This window comes from Anopheles coluzzii, chromosome 2, assembly GCF_943734685.1.
Source record: "Anopheles coluzzii chromosome 2, AcolN3, whole genome shotgun sequence".
Classification (NCBI taxonomy): Eukaryota; Metazoa; Arthropoda; class Insecta; order Diptera; family Culicidae; genus Anopheles; species Anopheles coluzzii.
In genome coordinates this window covers 2417921-2442802 of record NC_064670.1, presented here as the reverse complement: position 1 = coordinate 2442802, position 24882 = coordinate 2417921, and the positions used below count along the sequence as shown (strand labels likewise).

The following is a 24882-nucleotide window of genomic DNA, read 5'->3' as shown; positions in this document are numbered from 1 at the left end:
TTATTATTTACCGTCCGAGCAAGAATATTATTCAAAGTGGTCGAGCGGCTGGAGCGGCTGCAGCACACATGAAAGAAAGGGAATGAACCGTGCACTGGCTCTGGACGCAGGAAAGGTAACTTTCAAACGAGCGGCAGATGCTGCTTTTTGGCCAATAACTGTTGGAAGAGAGATACGATGGAGCTGTTACAGCTACAAGGGTATTTCGTGGTTGAATGTGGTCTGAAAATGCCACTACAAGATCCAAACTTGTTCCGTACGATTAAAAGATAGATGAAACTTTGCCGCGATATCTTTTGGACATCTAATCAAGATCATCAGTTGGTCAAAATTATCTCAAGAAGATTCGTTTTGAAGCAGCGCAATGCAGACCTTAGAGTATCCTGAAAGAGCTAACGAAGACATCCAATTCTTGGTTAGAATAGCCTTAAACTAAACCGGAAAATTTATATATTCTTGACCTCAAATGAGAATTTGTATGATACGGGACAATGCAGCCCGAGGTCACGAGGAGCCGTGGCATGTCCAATCACACGTGGGTTAATGTCCTGATTGAATCAGCTGTGATGTCTGAGACATTGAGTGTGCAAGGAAAGTGTGAAGAAAATGATCTCTCACCTGATCGAATCCCTGCAGCGGTTGATCGTTCGCATCGGGCACGGTGCTGCCGGCCACTCGGTTCGCGGGTGTTCCATCCATCGGTGACCCTTCGCCTCCATTTCTTCCACCGGGCGGTCGATCGGTCACCCCATTCACGCCCATGCTGGGCAATCCACCCGCCAGGACACGGTTGCAGGTATTGCTGTTGCTTGCGGTGTTGCTGCTGCTGCTGCTGCTGCTGTTGTTGTTGGCACCACTCCCACCTCCACCGGGGCCACCGCTGGCGCTGCTGCTGCTGCTGCTGATGGCCATGTCCGGTGCGGAGCCTGTGACAAAGTCGAAAAAGTCCGTCTTGGACAGGTCCTCCGTGCGGAAGGGTTCGCTGATCTCCATCGGGCTCGACGACGACGCCATCGCGATGTCGGTGATCAGCTCCAACATATGCATGCGCTCCGAGGCTTTTCAGCGCCGCGTCCCGGGACCGTGTGACCGTGTGACCACCAACCTTTCAGGGGGAGTGAAGCAGAGCTGCCCTCAGTGGCACTGTGTGGGACTCAAACACACACAGACACACAGACACAAACGCTCGGTTTTAATTGGCAGGTTCGGGGCACGGTTTTTCGTTTTGTTTTGGAATCGATAATGGTTCTCACATTCGGCTGGTGGGCTACCCACACACACGGTTAATGCGTTTCCGATACCACTGGTGCGTCGGGATGTTTGAATGATTTTTCTTTTCTCTATCTCGCTGTGTGCGAGTGCTTTTTTTGTGTGTGTATGTCTGGTACACTGCGCTCGGTCCCGTCGAAAAGGGCGTCGCACTGGCGTCACGGGATCACGCCACAGTGGTTAAGCTTTGCTGGCTTTGGCTTGGAGCAGTGGCCCGTCTGTGTGCTTCCTTCACCCAAAAGTCGATTAACACGCACACACACACACACGTGGTGCAAACGGCGGTTCAGGGCTTGCGGTGGCAATTTAGTCGTGCGCATCAATCGACTGTCGATCCAACGACGGGTTTTTCGGTGCGCGCTTCGAAAGGGTGGCGCAGGGTGAAAAGTGCAGGTGCATTCGGCGTCACATCGATGGGTGTGCGTGGTAGAGTGTGCGTGAAGCTCGTCGCTTCCAACCGCTCCGGAATGTAGTGCAACCGGGGTGCCGTGTACCTCAGGTTATTGACATCTGGAATGAAAAATCCCAACAAAGTAGGAAAGAATCACACACAGGATGCAGGAGATCAGTTAAAAAGCGAAATAAACACATTTTGCTAAATCGAGGGCTCGTTTGGGGAATTTAAATACGGAGGCACAACAGAAGAAGAAGCAGTGCACACGCATGCGTCAAAGGCTCGTCGGTGCGCCGACAGGAAGAGGCGAAATGTTAATGGAAATGCTAATGAGAATTTTGCGGATCGATAAAATGCCATTTCTTCTGCGTCTTTTCGCCTTCCATTGGTTGGCTTTGGTGGTTGAATCCCGGACCGTTTATCCTTAGCTTTTGAAGTTCAGTTTTTTTATCGGCAGCTTCCGTTTGTAAGGCTCTTAATGTCTTAAGCGCTGCCGAACTGCTGGTTGCAGTTCCCGATGCACGAAGAGAACTTTTTGATTGAAATATGATTGGAGGCAATGAAAAGGGTAAAATTTGGTCGTAAACATAATCCTCTTTTACAACCCGGATGAGACGGCCAAAACTGGGCAAAGTGCAGAATGACTTTGGGTAATTCTATGGTACCAAGCTGCTCGGAGGGCTTGGCGAGGCCGATATCGGCCATTTTTTGCTGCCAGCAGCGAGACAACGCATTGCGTTATCGCGTAAGCAGGGAATAATTTCATAATGTTAAACAGCGCTAAACAGCAAGTGAACACTACTAATCCCCTGACAAGCATTGTTTAGCGCCTGACATTATTACGACATGCGGGCCCCGTGTATGTCACTGTCGCGCATATGCATTGCCGACTCGCCCAGCACAGCCGATCGATCGAGGTGCAGAAAATCATAAATTTCATGCACCAAACTACCCCAATATACACTCCCTTCGTATGGGGCGTGCGGAACCAATGAAAGCCTAACAAAGCGCTTGGTGTGTTGCGCAGCGCCGCGCTCTCAGAGACCGCTTGGGAAGGGCCGCGGCACGTTAATCCGACCGCACGTTCGTCCAGTGTGTGTGTGCGGCGCACGAGAACGTTTGCAAACCGTGCGCGCAGCACCGTGCGCGTACGTAAAGCATTAAAAGTACTTTTAAAATAGATTGTTAAATTCGAGATAAAGTTATAGAAAACGTAAATTATGGCAAAAGTATGCACATTCTAACAAGGGGTAGCAGCACGAAGGACACAATTAAACGTAGATCACACGGGTTTAATGGATCGTCTAAGCGTCGTTCGGTGCCATTTTCAGTGCGAGTCTAGCGAGTTTGCGGGCTCAGCCGACGGCGGTCCGACCTGTCGATGGCTTTTGAGACAAAACGATTCATAAATTCGAATCGACATACACCCCTGGTTGTCTCCCGGCTCGACCTCAAGATCGCTCGTACCAATAAATGCGATGCAATTGTATGCCTGCCGCAGAGATGCAGGGAGAGGGAGAGAGCATGTGTGTGCCTGAATGTGTTGATTGTAAGTACTAGACATTGTTATGCACCCTTTAGCTGCCGTTTCAGCCCCAGCACCATAGGTGTACTACCCCTAACAGCTAGCAAACACATCCAACTAGCAAACAAACAAATCGAGAACAAATGAAAACAAAAGTCCCACCAAGTGGCGGAGCGAACCGTTGGCAAGTCGTGCCAACCTGCGCTGCCCTCTTGAGGAGTCCGGAGCCACTGCTCGTTTGGTGTGCACGTGGGAGCGCCCCTCAGAGCAATGCAATGCAATGTGTTGATAAAATATTGCATGCAAAGTAGATGCACTTTGCGAGTTCGCGTACCTCTGCATCATCATCATCGTCATCATCGTCGTCATCCTCTTCGGTTTTCAAGAAGTGCATGTGCATGTGCAGCGCGGGCTGCGTGTTGCGTTGCGCCTTAGATTGTGAAGCTTTTGCTGGTTTTGCGCGCACCTCTTGTCGCGTATTGTTCGTTTCGTACACACACACACACACACATTGACACGGCCGTGTACGCAGTCGGAAGCGAACGAGCTAACGCTAAATGCATAATTTTCCAAATGACATCGCATCGCATTATGATAATTCTCGTGTTCGTGTCGCTCGCGTGAATCGAACGCGCGAGTTTGTTTTCGTTCCGGCCGAGCAATGGTCGTGGAATGGGGCGCTCTTTTCCACAGGCAGCTAGGGCGCTTTTCCACCGCGAGAGGTAGCGTAACAAAGCAAAGCAAACACGCGGGGAAGATTACGCGCCCGCGCCAGTGACACCTCCATTCGCAGCGTTGGCTTCCATTCAAATTTAAATTTCGGAATTCAAACGACAAGAAAGCGCATCCGACTGGGGTGGAAGCGAGTCACACGGTAGATAAGAAAGCACTGCTGGCAAGAGAGGGTGTTGGGAGATAGGGGGAGCTTGAATACGGGATGTTTTGAGTGGCTGGAGCTTGTCCAGGTGCGAATGCTTGAGCAGGTTGAGGCTCCGTTACCCACGGTTAACCCGCAATTGACCCGAACGCAAGAGGGGGTCGTGTGGAATCTCCATTTGTGGTGGCCATTCTTGGCCCGCGGGCTCGGTTCTTGAGGGATGAAAATTGACACTTTACCCCCTTCTGCTGCCGCATGAAACGGGCAACAAAGCAACCACCAAAACCCAGGCAGCGCATGAAGGGCGAACGAGGGAGCCTGCGCCTGAGGACCGATTTTGGGACACCTGACCACCACTCGAGGCGGCCCCCGTAGCACTAATTCACAAATTAACTAATGACCTCCATCGTAATCACAGCTGGCCGCCCCGGCCACAGGGGTCTTCGGGTCCGTTCCGTCGGGTCAACTCGCAGTCGGATGTCATTTTCTCACTCTCCAGCACCCGAAATGGACGGAATAATGGGTAGCAGCGGGCCCGCGAAATCGACTACGAAATGGACGAAACTACGACCGATTAGCTGCATTGGGTGTAATTCATTAAAATAACAATGGCCCGACCCCGGCGACTACCGGCGACTACCCCAGGCCCAGGCTAAGCACAAATGTTCGCCGTCGCAGCCGGGTTCGTCGCTTGTTGCTGTCGTCGTTGAAGTCATTCGTTCTCGGCTTGTGCAATTTCGAACGATTAGCGTGAGCCGCTGGTCGTGGAGGAGAGAAATTTTGGGAAGACACGGCATGCACAAATTGATATTTAATAACAAACATGCGCAAGCACAGTTGGCTCGATTGACCGCAACGGATAGGTAAATGTGTGGCCGGACCGGGCTTAACCGACGGGGGCGATGAGTCGCAAAGCTCCTCACTCGCCGTAACAAATTAGAAAGCCCCGTTTTGTCGGGCACACGCACACACTTCCCGGAACAAAAACAGCATAAGTTAGGGGAGGGCGAGCACTGCTGAAGCAAAGGATAAGAAAGTGGAGCAAAACAAACTCTACACGGGGGCACGAGCGCTCGCGCTCTTCTCATGCCTCAAATGAGCAGCGACTAAATTTGTGTGCGATCGCGATGCACCCGGCACTGTACGGTGGACAATCAATCATTTCATCGCGGGACACATTTGCGTGGTGGTCCCCGCGAGCCCCCCCGAAAAACCCTCAAAACGCCAAATGCTCCACACGCATTAGAGCACAGTTTTGGGCTGGCGATGTCGGGAGGTGGTTTATTTTTTCGTCGCATCGCGCCCCGCATCAATTTGTGGTCGGGACCATTTTTCATTCTCTACGCAAACGCTCTCGGGCGCATTTTCCTCGGACTCGTCGCTCGTGTGGAGCGGTCAATAACAGGTTGGCTGTCGTTTAGAAATCAGTCACAAGCGGACGGGGGACAGCAACAAAAACACACGGTCGAAAGGAATATTGTATCCTACCAAACCTAGGCCTAGGAGGAGAAATTGGGTCCCCACCACCATCATCACCCGGTCCCATCACCTTTTCCCGTGCATGTAATGGGGGTTGCGTGCCATTGTTCGTCTGTTCTGGAAGCAGAAACGTCAACAACGCATCAATAGGAGGAGAAAAATTGATAATTATGCACATACACAGCTCGAGCCGGGCGGACTCCGGCTCCAACCGCACAACCGCACTGCCCCATGGCCAATGGACAATGTTAATCTCATCGCCTTCCTGCCCCGGATCAATGGACACTTTCGTTGCGATACTGACAGAGGAGGAGAAGGAGGAGGAGGAGAAAGGGTGAGCGAAGCAAAAACACGGCCACAGAAAACCCACTCGCGGTTGAATAGAGGTGAAATTAGATTCATCAAAAATTATGATTAATTACACGGAACTTGGTCCCGGAGCTGGCGGGGTAGCATTTTTACTTCTTCTTCATTTTTGGGTGTGCTCGTACGTATGTGTGTGTGTTTGAGTGTGGAGACCCTGGTTCAAGGGGGGGCTTTGGCGACAGGGGGTCGTTCTCTGCGGGCGTAGGTCGTACCGTTGCAGTGGAGCTATTTTTTATTGTCAAGTCACTCACTCGGCAGCACGCACGCACCACCCTGCACGGCGCAGTAGTAGTAGTGGTAGTAGGAATTCCATCACACCAGCTTAACCTAGATTGGACGGTCAAATTAGCCTTGACCCGGTCGACAGCGTCGTCAGGCAATGGCAACGAGCGGCAGCAGCCGAAATCGCCCAAACCATAGGCTACTTTGATTGTTTAGTGGTTCTTCATGGGGGCGTTGGACGCTTGGGAGGAGGTTTTCAAATCTGCTCAGTTGCTTCGCATCAAATCTGCCCAGTTGCTGCTCCAGTTCTCCAGTGTGTGTGTGTGTGCGCGACCTCTAGCACATTTTGGGCAGCGGCGTTGTTGGAGCGAGCCAGTGAAACCGTCCACCCCCAACTCGGCAAAGCGGGCTTGGTGAATCGCCATTTCAAACTCCCTCTGGTTCAGCAAGAGAATCGCCGAGAGTTTGCGTTTGACGGACGACGCTGTATGAAGATCGCTGTATGGAGCGGGAGGCCACACAGCGCAAAACCGCGGTGGGGTGAATTATGATGGGCAGCTTTGATAAGCGAAGGCACGCAAAAGGTTAATGGATTTTGTGTGCCAACACCCACACCCACCCACCTTCATTCGATGCGGTGCGGTACGATACTACGGGCCACTACGGGAGGCGAGAAGAAAATTCTTTTCAATTCACTCTGCACCCGCCACCCGGGATCATGAATCCCAAAGGGGGAGGTTTCTATTTTCCCGCCGGCCCCGTCCACCGGTCATCGGCACCGGGGCTTGGTTGTGGCAAATTATCGCAAAACTCATAGCGGCACAAAACCGGGAGGCAGATTGGATTTAGGACTCTCTCTTCTCCTTCTCATCCCTCACCCGCTTCCACCATTGCGGGTCGAAAATTGACGTGGCGAAAAATCGCGCGTTGCCGCCCGGGCCTCGCAACAAGCGGGACTCGTCTGCCGAACGGTGCACACACATCCATCATCATTCCGTCCGGATGGGGTCGGCCTCACGCGCCACCCGCACGCTCACTTTCTTTCGATCAATCATGGCGGTGGCGATGGTGGTGGTGGTGGTGGGTTTTAATATTGTTTCCCTCCGGATTTTCTACGCCAACCGGGCGGCCAAAGGGATGGTTCGCTCGTTTGCAGGCTGCGTTTCGGACGCGGATCGTGTTATTTTTTGTTCGAGAAATCGTTTTTCAATTAATAATTCCCTTCCTATCCACCTCTTCCCCCCCATTGGGATGCTATCGGAAAGGTTTCGGTTCTGGAGAAACAAATGTGGCCACCATCTTTTGCCAGTGCCATGTCGTCCCACGTGAGGGAAATGGCGCATGTGGTACCCGTTCGGCTGGGGATTAATAATAGCACTAACCGATCGAATTGATGATCGCTCGCACACATACACGCAGCATCCCAGAGCGTGCCGATGGTGATGGCAATTGGTCAGGTCCAGCGTATACGTTTGGCAGGATCCCCCTGGTGATGATCAATTTCTGTTCCCGAGGGACACATACCTCACGTGGGTGATCGAGCGATTGGGAATGAATTTCAATTCTCGCACCGTTAGTGAAGGAGATTAATTTAACCGGATATACACGCCCGTCGAGGGAAAATTGAATCCCTGGCCGTCTCCGATACTGACGATCGGACATTCCAGTGCTAATGATGCAGTTGGCTGGACAAACTGCGCGATCGATTTCAATTCGGGATTCGTATTGATTGATCGTTGGACAGAGTTTTTCGGGCGAGAAGCTAGTCCAGCCATTGTTAGACCCAAAATGAGGTTACCCGTGGGGCTACCGACACCGAATTTGGGACCTTTGTTCAGGGCAGCTATGGTTGCTGTTGTTGTTGAAAGGGCCGCTTGTACCGCAGTGGGCGATAACATCAATTAAGAAGGTGGTGGCAAAGTGTCAGGCGCGTATTGTTCCACGGACGCGGGTATTGATTTTGGGAAATATTGAAACATCCTCGCTAGAAGAGAAAGTGTGTCGCTGGTGGTGATGCAGCATTCACTTCCTCAAAAGGGCAACCATTTTAACCGAAACCGTTTCAAAACCAAACAACAATTTGCAGCTGGACATTCACGGGCCGCCGCGATTGTGCCGAAACCTAAAAGCCGAACCCGTTGATGAGAGTAATTTTGTGTTTTATTTCGTTTTTTTCCCTCCCCCCCCCCCCCCCAACTAAACATAATTGCAGCATGGGACGTTCGAGATGGTGGTAAAGTGATTTAAAATAATTTTACTAAAGCACCTCACCGAAGCGTCCGGAGGTTGACATTTGGAAAATTAGCAAGCCGTTCCGCGGGCCAAACAATGTGTTTTCAATTTAATAAATTTAACCGAAACTAAATTATGCCCATTTCATGGACGGTCTGTGGCTTGAAACAGACAATCCCTGCTGCGACATTTCCAGTCGTGTCACATAATGAACGGTTGTGGCCAGCTTGGAGAGCCGCTCGATTGGAGCGGGCATTTGGGCCGGCACTTAGACTTGGGGCCAAAAACATTACAAACGATGGCTAGAGCACATCGGAAAAAGCGAAAGCCTCGAAAAAAAAACGAGAGCAATTCCCAATTTACCCCATCTTGGGGGCCACCACACGGGTTGCCTCTGCGTCCTAATGCGCATCTGACGCGGCCAGCCGAGGCAAAAGCACGGCGTGTATTAATAAAATCAACAACAGCGCGCACTGACTGCAGTGGGCCAAGCAAGCGCGTACGAAATGGTAATGGCTATGATAATTTTACAACCCGATCCGTTCGGCTGTCTCGGTGTGAGCGCGTGCTTAGGTGCTTATGAGCGCTGGTTGCGGCCCTCGGCCCCGCTCGTTAAGGGCGTCGCGAGCGGTGGTCCGAGCGCCCGTGTCCGAGGCGGAGGAGGTTTGGTCGTGATCTAGAAAAAAAGGCATCACCGCGGTGCGGCTACACGTGATGCCCGGAAGGTGCGAGTGCTCTCATTATGGCGAATCTCGGACTGCGTTGTGTTCGATTTCGTTTGTGGATGAAGCCTTTGCTTCCAATAGGGTCCTCCAATAAGGGGTTCGTAACGGTTTGTGTGTGGAGGAGCTGCGTGTTTAATGTTTGAACATTTCCACCAAGGCATTGCGAAGGGAACTAGTTGTGCGAGTTGGCCGCGGAGATTCCTTCACTTGAGTGGAGTGAAATTAAAAACTTTGAAGTCTGTCTAACTTTGAAAGGGAAATTAGAATAGTGCACCGTTCTGTGGTGTGTCACGATTTGGTCGTTTAGCGAACCTCGCCGAAGAAGGCGTAACGAAAGCAGTGAGCCCCATCTTTATCTCACGCAAATTCGCTGTGGGGACTGGGTTTTCACATGCTGCCTGTGTCGAAATACATTGTTGCACATGCACTTGTTCCATGCGTCCCCTGCACGCTGCATGTGTTGCTTTCGCAAGGAAGGCATGAAGATAACGCGGAACCGATAGCTCGTTGAAGCTAGGAATCCGATCAGTCCATGTAGATAATGCTAGGTTTTATCGCAAGATCACTTACCGACAGCGAAGCCGGTCGCTACTTTGTAGAGGTGCAACGAAACGATCGGGCGAAAAAACTGATCCTATTCATCAATGAGCCACTTATTAGAGACCCCAAAGAGGCTGTGTGTGTGTGTGTTTTGCGCATCACAATTTTACCATGATTTTTTATCGATCGCCCGCGGCAAAGGATGAACTTTGCTGCCGAAGCGACGCGCGGACTCGCTTTAATTTATGGTCGTGTATTAATGTCAAAATATGACTTCGCACATCACGTGCACGGGGTTGCGGGACGATGGAAGGGGAGTGTACAAGCGCTACCACACATTCTTGCCGTCCACCGTGAACCGATCGGTGGTGGCAAGAGAAATGATGCAGCTTTGCCGCGAAAGGCTGAGCGCATAAATTATGAAACATTTCCCCCTTGCGATGGGTTCGGTGCGCGTAGTGCGAAAACCGTGACAAACATTAAACCGACTCCTTACGCCCCTCGGGTGCGCATCGTTCGGGCTCCAAAGGGCCCCGCTCGCAAGACGCTTCTAATTAAGCATCTCTCCCACAGGACCTAGACGAGCTGGCATTATCGAAAATAAATCTTTATCGACTTTCGTGCCGAGGTGTGTCGCTGGCTGGCACGATGGGTAGGGTTGCTCTCGTAAAGCAGATGATTTAGTGCCACCTGATTGCGAATGAACGCTTGAAGAGAAAACCTCGTCTCCGCCTCAGCCGTGGAAATCTTGGTCAGTAGATAAAATGCTTCTTCTCCCTCGATTGGCAGAGTTTAGCAGCAATGGATCCGTCAAGCGATCGATCACCGATTGCAGGCAAATGTCGAGCAAATGAAACTGTGTTCGGACGATCATAAAATGCAAAAACTGATCATCATCACCCCGATCGCATCCGTTTGGTGCGGTGTGTTGATGTGACGGCGCGACCGCACAGATTCCGATCGCTGGAAGGACACGAAACCCCTGAAATGGCCTGCTTTATGCAAATGAAAGCGTAGTTAAGTTCGATGAGGCATTTTTGTACTACTTTGGAACGCGGCTTTTGACACCTCGCGATCGGAAAGCGTGGTAGCCCGGATCGAAACCCTCCGGACAGCTTTATATCACACTGCGAGCTAATAAAACCGTCTGATAAACGGTGAGAAACCAACACCTAACGGGACATTTACGTGCTCGTTTTCGAATGTTGAATGGTGGGAGAGGAAGGCGTTTGACGATCGAAAAAGGGAAAAGGGCAGGGAACGCCGAACCGAATCCAATCTGTGGAGTTCCTCCCGAAAAAAGCGCTCCCCGACAGCCCGGGGTCGCTCTAATCAACTCGAACTCTTCGGGGCTTGGGAACGCGCGTAGCGATTCGAGAAACGAAACGGCCGGGAAGGACGGGACGATAAAGCGGCTTGCCGGGGGAGTGGTAGGCCTCCCGGGGCCCCTTTTGAAATGTGACAGCTGAAGCACGATTTGTTGGGGTCTCGCACGTCGCACGGCGGGCGAGCCGCGCACTACCGGTAGGCGACCGTTTTGACGGCGACCAATTAATTATGAGTATTTCTGCTGTTTACAATTTCTTTATCTCTCTCGTGGTTCGTCGTGTGCGGACGTTGGACGGTGTCGTGCCATCGCCGTTACGGAGCGAGGTAGGTAGGAGGCAGCCGGCCTGTTCGGTGCTGGGAAACCAGCGTCCGATACCGAGCGACACGGACGGCATCAACGGAAGCGGGCTGGTGAAATATGGTGACGCGTACGAGTCCTCCGGTGCGCAAATGATTAAGCAGGCTAGCGCCGTGCGCCGTCCACGCGGGAAGAAGATGAGAGCGTGCCGATAGGGCCGGTGCGGTAGTTGATAGCGCCGATGAATTATTCAACGAACGGAGATGTGAATGAAGTGGAACCAATTTTACCTGCAGCATGGGGAAAGATACGGTAGCTCGCGCAACGAGATTCTAAGTGGCGCCATTTTCAACACGTACACCGACACCAGCGCGGACGGTCGCGTGTAGGTGTAGGACGGCTCTGTACGCCTCCGACAGCTGGGTACGTTTTGTCTCCGTAATCGGGTCGCTGTCACGCTATTGGCAAACACAGCGCGAAACGTACGCGAATCTGGAGCTGATCCACGAGGGCGCCCCGAAGAAGATGGCCCAGAAGCTGCCGAAAGGGGTTACGTAAATCACGCTCAGCAGTGTGCGATCTGATACCGGCAACCGGGGCTACCCTCTTTGCGGAGCATCTCTTTTTGTTCGAGGGCCTCGCTGGTATCATTAACCATTGCGACTAATAAGTGTCGAGTGCCATAAATAAAACCAACATCACGATCTCGCATCACACATGGGGGTGGCTGCAGAAGGGGCCTGGAAGCTGTGTCCTGGAGTGTGCGCGCACCGAGACAACTTGCCAATTCGTTGTGTGGCAGTTGTAGAACGACGAATCTCGATTTGTGTGTCGTGAGGAAGCGCGGGAGCGCCATCCACACACACACAGCCACACAAACACGGACAAACGCTGGTTGTCTGGAGGCCGCGCGGGGTGGAATTGTGCAATTCGGGTGTTGGATTTCGAACGTGATGCAGTAATTTGATTTAGGTTCCTGCGAAACACTCCACGAACGGAGATCTATGGGAACTTGCCGGGGTCGAGCGACCTCTGGTGGCAGCTCGGGAGTCATCGGAGGTTCACGGTGGTCCCTAAACTGTAACTAGACAGGCTGGCGTGTGTGTGTGTGAGTGTGTGCAAGCGCCAGAAGCAAGGTATGCGTGATTTTCTTCCACTGCTCCCCCTCCCTTTCGTGTTATGCCTCTCCTCTGTCCTACCGGTAAACATCTCCGTGTCATGCCCTCGGCAGCGGGCAGCCCTTAACGAGAGGAAGCGGACACACGACGATCTTTAGCGCATAAATAATGTTGCGCCAAGTGTACCACTTGGCGGCCTGCTCGGATGTGCAAAACTGGGTTGGTGGGTAAGGAAGCAGAAGAAGAAGAAGGGGCAAGAGAGGAAGAGAAGAAAAAAAAACAGACGCAATTACTGCCGAGTTCCTCGGGGCTGCCCTGCCGATTGCGCTGCAGCAGAGCAAGTACCGAGGGACCGTGTTGTGCCCAACTACCGGATGAAATGAAATTGATCTTTGCTGACTTTTTCTCATCGGCGAGCGGTGGGAGGGAAGCGGGCGGCCGACTAGAGCAAGGTCATAAAGATGCACGCACATGATTATCGCGCGCCTGCAGTTGACTGCAAAACGACCCCGGCGGTGATGTTGCCCTCCGCGCGCGCATTGATGCGTGTGCACTGCGTTTGCGTTGCGCTGTAGCCGGTGGGAAAACTTTACCGCCTCTCTCTCTGTGTCTCTCTCTAATGCATTACACGCCGCCATCGCCTCCAGGGGTCGCCAAGGTAGTTAAAGGTGCGGGCTAACGATGTCGAGCTCCAAATGGTTTGGCACATACCATTTGCAGTGACTCACAGAGAGAGAGGGAGAGAGACATTTTCAGCATGTTCTACAAAATGTGCGTGTAATGTATTGGAGCTGGGGCGTTGCCGGTCTGGAAAAATGGTCTTTCCAGTTGTCTGCAAGGGCTTGACCATCGTACCCGTTGGTTGGGGCGATTCCGATTACGTATGCATCAGCGTTCACGATCGCCATTGATCGCGGCCAGATTGGATCGCGATCGCTCCAACCCGGGACCACCCTGAAGCCCCGAGAGCGTACGAACAAGAGTGAGCTGTTGGTGCAGATCAAAATAAATTGATCTCACAGTCGGTGGAGGAGGAGGAGAAGAAGGAGGAGAAGGAGGAGAAGGAGGTGTTTCGCGTACTACCAACGCCCCTGCGCCACGTTCAGTGCACGGGTAGAAGTTAATTAATAATGAATCATAACTAATGTTTTGGCAAGTCGCTTGATCGCTACCAGAGCCACGCGGGGAGGAGTTGGAGGTGCGCGGGCATGCCATCGGGATTGTTTCTGTGCAGTCAACAAATTGCCCCTTCATGCCGAACACCACATGCCCAGCTGGGACCGGAGGGGAGCCGCCCAGTCTGGGCTGCTTCTGGGCGCTGGTTGTACTGTCAAAATTGTCGTGTTCGGGTAAATTACCAAACAATTTTGTACACCGCGCCCAACCTGAGCGCGATCTTGGGTGCATTCTTGGTTGCATGTACTAATTTAACCCCTCCCTTCTCCCCCCCCCCCACCCGTTTGCTGCAGTTCCAGTGAGTGGCAAAGGTGCCAATCGCACGTCACCTACCGCGCTCACGACCTTCTTAATGAAGCATGACTTTTTGACATAATTGGAGTCACCACCCACACACACCCTCACAGCGCCTAATCTGCGATCCGAAGGGCGTGATTCACCGTCGTCTCATTGATGATTCGTAACAGCTCCCAGCCTGCTCTATCGGATCCTCGTCCTTCTGGCTGGGGAAGCACGCCAAAAGGCACGCAAGCGAGCGCAGGCGACGAACCCCGTTCGCGTCGATTGTAAATTAATGTTTATTTTATTCGGTGTGAAGTTGAGGCGCGCTTGGTCAACAAAATACGACCCATACGAGCTGCCGAAGACGAACCTCCACTCAACCGGATTGGAATCGGATTGTATTTACATTTACATTTCATTTCCATATGCTACCGATCGGTCGGTGGGGATCGAGGAGCGTGGCTTTTTTTTCGGGCCCCTTGTTAGCATAAGCATGAATGGGGAGGCTCGGCATGAATGAAGCAACACAGATGATCTCCAGTGAACGGGGAGCAAGTGAGAAAGAGCTAGACATTTTCCGGATGGACGAATGGGGATGTCGCTTTATCACACAGCAGTTCTTCTTCACTCGTTTCGCTTTGTGCAGCGTGGAAGCGGAAACCGGCGCTATTTATCATCACGGTATTAATGTCGGTTGAGTGGCATTCTGCGTGGAGTTGATTAAAGTTGGCGATACCTTAAAGTAGACCAAACCACGGGTCCGTGTACTAAACCTGCGCTGTTTATGTTTTCGCGTGGAAGCGCGACTGATTTAAATCGTTCGATCGATCGAGTCTAATGAAGCAGTGGAAACGTTTGTTTCAACCGTTCGGGAGGGAAATAATTCTTTCCCTTGATGGTACATGCTTCCCGCAGCAGGAGAAAGAGAGCGAGAAGGAGAGCTGCTGCTATATCAATACGAAATTATTTCATCGCAGCGTTCGATCGCAAAAGCGTGTTTTTGCTAATTTTATTCGAAAAGCAAACGAGGTTGCCCTTTGGCAGTTCGTCTCGTGCTTCTCGGTGCTCGCGAGCATTCCCACGCTTCCCCAGTTCAATCTCCGGTGCTAATGAAAAACTCCACAGTGACAGTGACAGAAGCGAGGAGGAGCGGGCAGGCAAGCGCGAGATACGATCAAGCGTTTCAATGTCGCCTAATGAGGTGGCTTCTGACGGGGAAGCTTTTCACCCTGTTTGATGTGCGTTTGCGTTTTCTCCCTGCCATGCCAGGCCGGCTGCTCACTGTCACTGGCTGTTGGTGCCCTCGGGCGGGAATCGGCAAAACAAGGGCGTCTCGCGGGGGGTGGTGGTTGGGCGTTGGGAAGATGTGAACGTTGTGTTGAAACATTATTACTCTGCGAAAATTTCGGCTGCCGTCAAAAATGATCATCCGCCACCACCACCACCACCACCGATGTTGATGGGGCAGAAATAATGTTGCATGCACAGCAGACAGGATTAAAGCGTTCACCCCTGAGGGGCAACATATTCAGAAGCCATTTAATCTTCTCCCCCTGTGGTGTTGGACATCTTTTCGTGAAGGAGTTCGAGCGAGGAGTTTCGCTCAACGCCGCATCCATCATTGTCTGGGGCGGGTTGCATGTGTTGCAAAAGGGTCGGGATGAAGTTTATTAACTGAATTTCCCGTCTTTTTCTGATGTCTGTGATGCTGTCAAAGTTTGACGGTGATTTTGGATTGCTGACTGCAAGTGATGGTGGCGGTTAAAAGCCTGGCGTCGGGTTGGTTCTGCCCGAATTTCCAATTAATACATCACCAGGCTAATAGTTGTCGGATGGCGCAAGTTCACACATTTATCATGCCGTGTGCCGTGTTGCCCGCTGTTGTTTGCACACATTTGCACACATAAAATGTAGTGAATCGCCACCGAGCATCTTTGCGCGCTTCTCCTGGAGAATCCTGTTCCCGCGCGGATGTGGCACATGCATGTTTCGAGGACATAACAATATATCATATTTTCTTCTCCACTTCTGTACAATCCGCCGCGTGGGTTTCGGTGTTTGGCTGGCTCGGTTTTGCTCGGTGTTTTTCGCTTAAAATGAGACCACTTTTCACACTTATTGGGCCAAAAAAGAAAACAAGGCCAGGGAGGGCGGACGAACACCGCCAAAGCGAGCGCGTAAAACGCAGATGCTCCAAACGACACATTCGTGACTGTGGTTTTTTTGTTGTTGCCGATGCATCCGATTCCAATTCTCGGTGCACTTCTGCTCCCCTTGGCTGGCTGCGCTTCCTTTCTGAAGATCTTATTTATTTTCGATGTTTGTTTGTTTGGCCGTAAGTTATTGCCACCGCCTGCCGCGGAGCGTACCGTGGCGTGTGTTGTTAGCTTTTGTTAAATTGATTGCTTTTATAGCGTGTGAAAACATGCATAAAGAAGGCAAATGGAGTCGCTTTTGTGGGCCACAAAAGGAAGGCAAAAGGAGCCAAAAAAAACCGCGCCCCAACACGCACTAAATAACAACTCAAATGCATTATGACACGACTCGTTTTTGTTGTTGTTGTTTGGGTTGGTGGTGCAGTTTGGCGCAGGTGCAAAAAGGAAGCCAGAACGAATTGATAGCCGCAATGAGGGGGAGGGGTTTGGGGCGAGTTTCGTAACAGCATCGTTTCGCGATTCGTGTATCGATACTGCCAGCGAGCGACAAAAAGGAAGGCGCAAAGTTTAAGCCAGACTTTCGGTGACAGGTTTGTCCAATTAATCATCGCGCGCCGGCCAGACCGCGCAAAGGTGTTTGTTTGCGCAGACATCGCACCGCACCGCACCGTGCATGCCTGGAGTGCGGCGTGCGTACAATAAACTTCAAATGCAAATGAACATGTTAACTTATAATAATTACATACCGCCCGCCGCACACAGGCGCGTAGGTGTACATTTCGAGCAAGCGAGCGCGTGTTTGGTTTTTTTTTTGCTTTTCGAGTGTCACTACCCCGTCCTCGTCACAGCTTGTGTATTATTTCTCCGTATCAACGCAGCGCCAAATCGAAAGCATTGGGCATTGGGGAAAGGGATGTAAGGATGGAAGGGTGTGTATCGACGATGACGACGTCGTATCGCTTAATAAAGCGGGGCCCGGCTGCTGCTGCTGCTGTGCAGGGCTTATTTATGGCATGTAATCTGAAGGTAATATTTCATAAGTAAAATAGACACACTCAGCATCTAATCGACCACCGCATCGGAGAGGGCTCTAGCGGTGCGGGTTGTGGCACGGTGCAAGCTCCCTTTTTTCGCGTTGTTGTTGCAGCAGCAGCAGCAGCAGCATGGAGACCGCTTTGCGCTGCGCATTGCCAAGTGCGCAAGGTGTGCATTGCTAAGGGCAGTTTTATAAATCATGCCGCCTGCCGGCTCATCTAGCATTAACTCCTTCTGTTCTGTTCGGGATCTTTCGCAACATAGTTATGTGGCGAGCCGCGTTTGACCAGCGGCAAATGGTCCCCAGGGAGATAAAGTTCATTTTTATTAACCTGTCGGGTGCGGGAGCTCGACCAATGTCGATCACAGCAAATGGGGACAAGTGTAAAAATAATCCTACACAGAATGTGTAACAGAAATGTTGCGCAATGTGACGATTCCTTATTTTAAAATTGATTCGAAAAATGTTGATACGAAGGTAAAATGCATTCTGCAGTGGTAATAATTCTTCTTCTTGACCTCTTGTTCACCTTCCCCCCACCAAAGGTAACCCCCGACAAGGGGGATAAATCGTAGCAGCATTTTATGAATATTGAGTTTTGATGTTCGCTGGATAGCAAGGTCGAGGGCTCGCAGCGTCGTACGATTAAGACGCCGTAATGTGTTGCTGCGTCGCGTGCATTAGCCTCGATACGATTTTTATACGCTCAACCTCTGCGATCGAGATGCGAATGAACCCCCTCGAGCCACCGGGGGCAATATACGCACACGTACACACGGGAACACACGCGGAACGCTTCGGGTGATGAAAGAGGATGCACCGAACGGCCGGCGAACGAGCTTTGCGCGCACGAATCCCGGAGCCTTAATAAGAGATGCAAAATAAAATATTGTCCGGTGGTCACTAAATGATCGTAAATTATTGGTTTTGACGGTGGCGGCTTTGCCGGATGCTTATCGGATGTGTGTGTGTGTGTGTGTGTGTGTGTGTGTGTGTGTGTGTGTGTGTGTGTGTCCGGATGCTGTCTTCTCAGATGGAAGATGGCAACAGCAGCAGCAGACGCACGAAAAAAAATCAATATTATGATCGCAACCGCACTTTTCGTTAACGATTATTGGCACTGTTTAAGCGCAGCACAAGCACTAACCAGTAAGGTAAGCAGGAGCAGCAAAAAAAAAGTTTTATAAATTCGAAAATAATTGCCATCATATTTCCTCGCTCTCCTGCGTGTGTGTGTGTGTGCTTGGAAATAAGCGATCGGAGGCAATCAGTTTGTAGCCGCCAGTCAGCGAAGACAAACAACAACGCATTCCTTTTTAAGTTTGGAGCGGTTTGCGCCGGCCGACGAACACAGGTGATAATTCGATTTTTGGAGAGGATTCATTTCAAGGGTGCAGGAAAGCTGCCATGAAGGGCTACCGATTTGAGAAGCTTTTATCCGTAATCGGTTTCTTCCATTGGTACAGCGAGGCAGCGAGTGAGCGAAGTGGGACCGAAAATTGCTCGGCAAAGATTAAAATAATAACTCATATTTCACGCGACCCGTGTTACCGTAGGGGTTACTTATCGCGCGACCCATATCAGGGAGTTGCTTCCTTTCCACCTGCACTACGGGTAGATGAGTGATTTGAACCGTGTGTGTGTGTGTGTGATCGACGCTAAGGAACATTGCGCCATAAGTGTCATAAAGAGATCAGTTCCTCTCGTAAATCATTTCAACTGCGTTTGGTACCAACTGAACACACGCAGACACATACACACAGTCCCTTGAAGTAGGCCACGATCGCATACGGTGCAACCCTGGCGGGCCTCTTGCGGGGTCTTGCGCAGTTCCAGTGGCGCACAACGCAGCATAATTCAGATGCACTTTAAAAGTCCATTTAATTAAAATTCACCAGAACACACACACACACGGGAGGGGGGAGAGGGGAAGAAATTTGTCCATTCCCAGGAGGTACGAGAGGATGGAGGGCGGGTCAGGTGGTGACCATTTCGCCAGGAACTGCTATAACCATTCGTTTTAATGCACCATGCGGTCGGGCGGCGAGGGCCAGGGTCGTTTGTTTTATCTTTTGCGTGCTTCCTTTGAAGGTTGGGCCGCGGTCGGCGATGTGTCTGGTTGTCTTTTTTGGAGCCGTGTGGTGGCAGGACACTTCCCATGCACACCGGCCCGCCACGAGGCGGTGGAAAAGATTTAGTTGTATTTCTGCGAACTGAGAAACCACGGCGAGATATTCGCGTCCTGTCTGTGGGTCTTTGCTGTTCAGCGAGTCGCAAAAAAGCCACTTGCCCGTACCGCCGTGTGGGTCGGTTGCAGGTTGCAGGTGATTTTGTGCCGACCCCCGCAGAGTTTACGCCACCTTCCGGATGGGGTGTTGGTTTTGTTTTTTGGTCGATGCCGCCGGCCATTCGGTGCGGGGACACACCGTGGAGTTGGCAAAATTTATTGACCCCCGTACCGGTACCCAGCGACGAGTCGATTGCACACGCGCCACCCAACGGAAGTCTCCATTGCGGCATGCTTTAATTGGGGATGATTTAACGAAATCGGAATGAATTGGCTTCTGGTCGTCGTCGTCGTCGTCGCACAGCGTGGTTTCGTGTGAGTCAGGTGGAGCCATTCAATTCGCAACCAAAGCTCCAAACTCGTGACCGAACATTGTGCTGTGCAACAAAGTTTCGAAATAGATTAGAGGTCATTAATTGGTGGCCAAACGGAGCCAATTAAATAGAACCCGGAATGGTAGCGACTCATTCTTAACGACACACCACACAAACACAGACACACATACACAGAAACGTGCAAAGGCCATTTGATCCTGCCAAGAGGTCCCAGAGGCGAGAGGAAAGTGCTTTCGGTATCGATAGAAACCCAAGCAAAACGGGCAAACAGCTTTGGGAAATGGTTTTAATTGAATTATCAGCACCGAAAATCGTTTACCCACGGAGATTTATTTCGCGTCAGTTTTGGGGACGCTCGGTCACAAAGGCCACTGCAAACTGCAATTGCACCTTTTTAAATTCGATTCGGTTGGCAGCCAAATCTCCCGCTCCGGGTCGAAACGGACGGAGAAAACACATTTTGACATATTGCCTGATTATTTTGATTAATATCACCGTCCCCAGGGCAACGATGGCGACGGGGTGCGGTGAGGGCCAGTCGGGCAGTTGCCCCGGGGGCTCATCCAACCGGGGGGGGGGGCCAGTGCGCGAATGTCGTCGGGTGTCGTTTGCACACAGGGCAAAGGCATCGCGAAACCTGATACATTTTTAATTACGAGCGCGCGCAGTTTTTGTGTGTTTGGAGATCGTTTTGTGTGTTTTGGAGGGTTGTGGACGAAATGAAATCGACGATTGGTGGATTGCGATGAGCGTGTTTTGTGTTGTGCTGGTCTCCTCAGCAAACCACCACTCCCGAAAGGACCAAGGGGGCAGGTCGTTGCCGCGCCGTTTGAGTGCTCGGGGAGCGCGCGATCCTTTCCCGCAGCACTTGCGAAATAATTAATTTTAATTAACGTGAAAAACAATTCGCGAATCGTGAAAGCGTTGCAGCGACGCGACCTTCGGCTCAAATTGGTCACATTTCCCCCCTCCCCCTGTCCTATGGGGCTGTGAAAAATGGGTGCCCAGTGTCTTTGCGGGGTTCGCCAAAATCTCGCCAGAATCTGATCGGCCGCAAAACTTATTGATTGCTATCGCAGGTGTATTGCTTCCTGTGGCCATTTTATGGGACAGCGATGCGTTCTCGGTGTGCTGATTAATCAACGGCAATGTTTTACTTTACGCTGCACTGCGACTTTGGCGCGCAAATGAGTGCTACCGAATTTTCAATTAAAAATGAGAATTTTAATTATCACCATCGATTTTACATGACCGTGATCGTGACGCAATGGGAGGGCAGGGCAGGTAGGTGCGATCTCGACGGTGAGCCTTTCGACCACCTGCAGTTTATCACAATCGCGGGCTTTTGCATGCGGGACTGTCGATCGGAGCGGATTCGTTTGGCAGATTAATGAAGACAGAAACTGTGCTTGGCTTCTGTCCTTGCTGGGGAGGGATATTGCTTTTGCATCATTTCGAGATCGTTATCAATCGGCTCTAGATAGTTTATGACTTGTGAAGGATGGTAAGCTTTTACATGTTAACATGAGCTAAATATTGCGCAAGTATTTCTCTTTCATTAATGTTTCTGCCAAGCGACGAACCTGACACAAGATCATGCAAAACACTGACGGAATACAGTCGAACCATTTTTTGTTGCTTTCGTTGCCGTTGACTGCTCCCCATAATCGAGCATAGAATGCGGAATGCGACTAGACCGACTGGTTTCAAATGGCATCATTCCACACCGATGGGTGCGTGTGTGTGTGTGTGCACCGTCAGCATTTGGATGCAAGGGTGCGTGCGATGTTTAGTTTTTTTGCTACGATGCAGCAAGTTTGTGATTCCATTCCGCAGCGTCGCCTCGAACGTATAAGGAGGCGCAAGAAAAATAACAGACTCGAGCGAAGCTCTTCTCGAAGCTCACCGGGAGCGCGTTGGCGGTGCATCGCGCAAATAGAAAAGCAATCAAATGGGTGTGTAGGATGGGGGAGACGCATTTGGGTGATGATGGTGGTGACCCGAGTCGCTCTAAAAGGTGAGATGATTAAAGGCCGCACCGGTGCCAGGCTACGGCTGCATTCGCTTGCAGTTAGCCGCACGGGTACATCACTTAATTAACACAATATTCCAGTTTTTTTTCTCTCTGTCTCTTCACCCTTGCTCGGTTTGTTTGCCCTGGTGTGCGCTGTTTCTTTGCTTCACCGTCTCGTGTCGTCTTCTTCTTAGTGCGGGACGCGTGCGATTCACGCATTTTCTGCGATTTGCGAAGATTGAACCCCGCGCACGGTCAGTCCGGGCCGTTTTATTGCCGTCTGGCGATCGGCTCTAATCGATGTTCGATTTGCTCTTTGCTCTCGCGGGCCGAGGAACTGTACATAAAACAGTGTAAACGAAGGGTGAGGGAACGTCTATCGGGTGCATCAGATCGAATTGCACGACTCGGGGAAGATCGCAGGCCCCGGCGTGGAATGTTGCTACGATTTTTTGCTCCACTCCGCTCTCCTGTTTACTGTTCCGATCAAAACGACGATTAAATCGACATTTAGATGCATAATTCATGTTTATGTTTCTATGGGACCCGATAGTGCTGGTGCTGGTGGTTGGAGGGCAGGCGGGAAATGAAATGTTGTGGAACTATTGAAAGAAGAACACATTTGCAAGCGCTTATTTCGTAGCTTGAACCATCAAAACGGTTCTTATAGTCGTGTTTAAACGACCGATATCGTTTGAAGATTGCAGCGCGATGTGCAATGTTGCACTTTTAACCTCTAGCGAAGCATTACTAAATGTCTCTTTCTTAGCTGGCGAAGTGGAAACAGCAATCAATCAAAAGTCCTGCAATGGGCCAAACGGTGCGAAAGACGACGGCTTGAATAAATTAAGGTTCGTCGCTCATCCTTGTGTTCTTGCCAGCAAATCACTACCGATAAAGAACGTCGGGGCTCGTTCAAAGCGAATCATTTGTTGTCGGGTGGCGTCCGGGTAAAGCAAAGACACAATTTTGCTTCACAGAGGATTTTTTTAGGCAACGATTTTAGTTGGGAGCTCGAATGATAAATGAGAGTGCAGTTTGTAAGGAACGGTTTGCAGCTACCTTAAAGCGATCCGCAACATTAAGGGAAAGTGTGATCGAGGATTTTTGTTTTTGTTACTTTCAGCCGTTTTGGTACTTTCGTGAGGCAACCAGAGCGCTCGCGCTCCCTTTGAACCAGCGTGCGACAGGGCGCACTCACAGGAAATAACTAATCGACCACATTCAATCATCGCTCCCTTTTGCTCCAATTTTCAAGGACCAAATTTTGTGTTTCAATGTTTCGCAATGACATGGCAAACATGGGAAGCATCTCCGTGCTCGAGCCCGCGGGGTGTGAAGAAGCATTGTACCGACGGCACCGTTGGCGCGCTTAATGCAACGCAAATCACTTTTATCACGATCGAGCGCGATTTCGGAAGGCGAACGATAAATTGTGGAACGACAGCAGAAACGATCGCGATAAATCGTGCTTAGGGTGTGCGAGTTTTGTCGCAACACGCCTGTCAAGGGTGAGGGTGATTGGTCGCACACTCCCGGTAGTAGTGATGCGTCGTGCTGCTGCTGCGCCTGCAGTTTGCGCTCGACGGGTGCACCCCATGTTCGATCGCCCAAACGATGATCTACTTTGTATCGACGGTTTGAGTTTGATGCAATCGGCACGTTAATTTGGCGTGCGGATCAGTAATCGTGGACCGTTTTGGGCCAAATGGAGCAGTTTGGCGATACCGGGGGCGTGTTGAAACACACGAAAGACTTCAACGCAGGTAGCATGAAACGAACCCCTCGCTAACTGTGCTGAGAGTTTACATTGGAAGTTTGCTCAATCATCCGTGTGTGATTTCTCTTCCCTGCTTTAATTGTTGCTCATGGTCGAAAAAGGAAAATTATTCGCAGCTTAAACATTGTTCATTTTACAGCAAAACTTAATAGCTGACTGTTTTATTTATGCTTCAGTGTCAAGAGTGACACTTTCTTAGGATCATTATAAATTTTTCTTTTTCTTTTCAATCAATCACTGCCCCGAGGCGCGCATCGTCCCAGCCCATTTGTCACGACGTAAGGACCCGTCCGGTCATTCCGTCCGGTTCGGATCGATTATCGAAGAATTAAGCTTTCCTCCAAACGGCCGATTCGGGAGTATTTTTTGCAGGTTTTATGAAGGCCGTTAAGTTTTACTCCGTTCCTAAGCTGTCGGCCATTAGGCCCCTCCGCTCGCAGTACCACGAATTAAGAGCGTAAGCTCGGGCGACGACATTATATTACCTATCATTTGCCCTCCCCACATCGGTTGCCAATTTCTTCCACCGTACTCGATGGCAGATAAGGCTTCCCCGAAGATGAAAATTAAGAAAGAAGGCTGAAATGCCGTCACTTTTCACTCCCCCAAAACCAGTTCGACCGTGTTGGCGTGGGACGAAATTGTCTGATCTAAAGAATTGTGGGGCTATGTGTGGTAGGGGGGCGGGGGTCATTTTAGCGCACATTTGGATATATGCCGTTTGGGTGGCAGCGATAACCATTAAAAGTAAATGAAAGACCGAGCGGAGTAGGTAGTGAGAAGGCCAGCGAAAATAAGACCGACGAAAAAAAAAAACTGTCATACAAATCAGGTTGTTTTTATGGTGCAAATATCGTAAAACTCCGCATGCTTCCTTGGGTCTGTTGCAGGCTGGAGACGAAACAGAGGAACCGCAGGCTCGGTGGGCGCAGGCGCAGACTTGAAGGCGTGATGACGACAAATCTCCAGCGAAGATTTCATTGGCCCGAAACGTAATCGACTCCTTGAAATTCACCGCACAGTGCGAGTGGGGAGGGTGACGATTAAATTCCACTCAACATATCGAAAGATTTGCTTTCGTGTGAGTTCGTGCCGCTAAGCGCTTTTGATACGGCGCGATAAAATGGCAAAACTTGATATCTTGGTTGTGCTGGGTGATAACCTCCAAGCAAAAGCTCTCTGCCCTTTTCACTTTGCCAGAAACCGGGAAACAAGCACACACACACACACACACAATTGAAAGCATACCTTGGAGAGCAAGTGATCCACCCAAAGGGATCGTCGCTGTGGTTTGAAGCTTGTCGGCCACAAGAACCAGTTCCTGGCTTGTCGGCAAACGAAGCGTCTCGAGCGAGTGATTTACGGAGCAGCAGCCCCGGCATTGCTCGGTATGTGTCTATCTGTTTGTGTTGTTTTTGTGTGTGCTGTTGCTGTTGTTTTTG

The 24882-nt window shown here is 50.9% G+C and overlaps 1 protein-coding gene across 4 annotated transcripts in view; it reads right to left on the bottom strand.

Annotated features, from left to right (window-relative positions):
* Positions 1 to 24882, bottom strand: part of LOC120949718 (probable WRKY transcription factor protein 1) — a 100675-nt gene that overhangs the window by 7014 nt on the left and 68779 nt on the right. For all 4 annotated transcript variants that reach the window (XM_040367196.2, XM_040367199.2, XM_049606102.1 and 1 more), the window contains one exon: positions 619 to 1779. In XM_040367196.2, the coding sequence (XP_040223130.2) occupies positions 619 to 1047 (429 nt within the window). In that variant the 5' untranslated portion in view covers positions 1048 to 1779. The remainder of the gene's footprint in view (positions 1 to 618; positions 1780 to 24882) is intronic.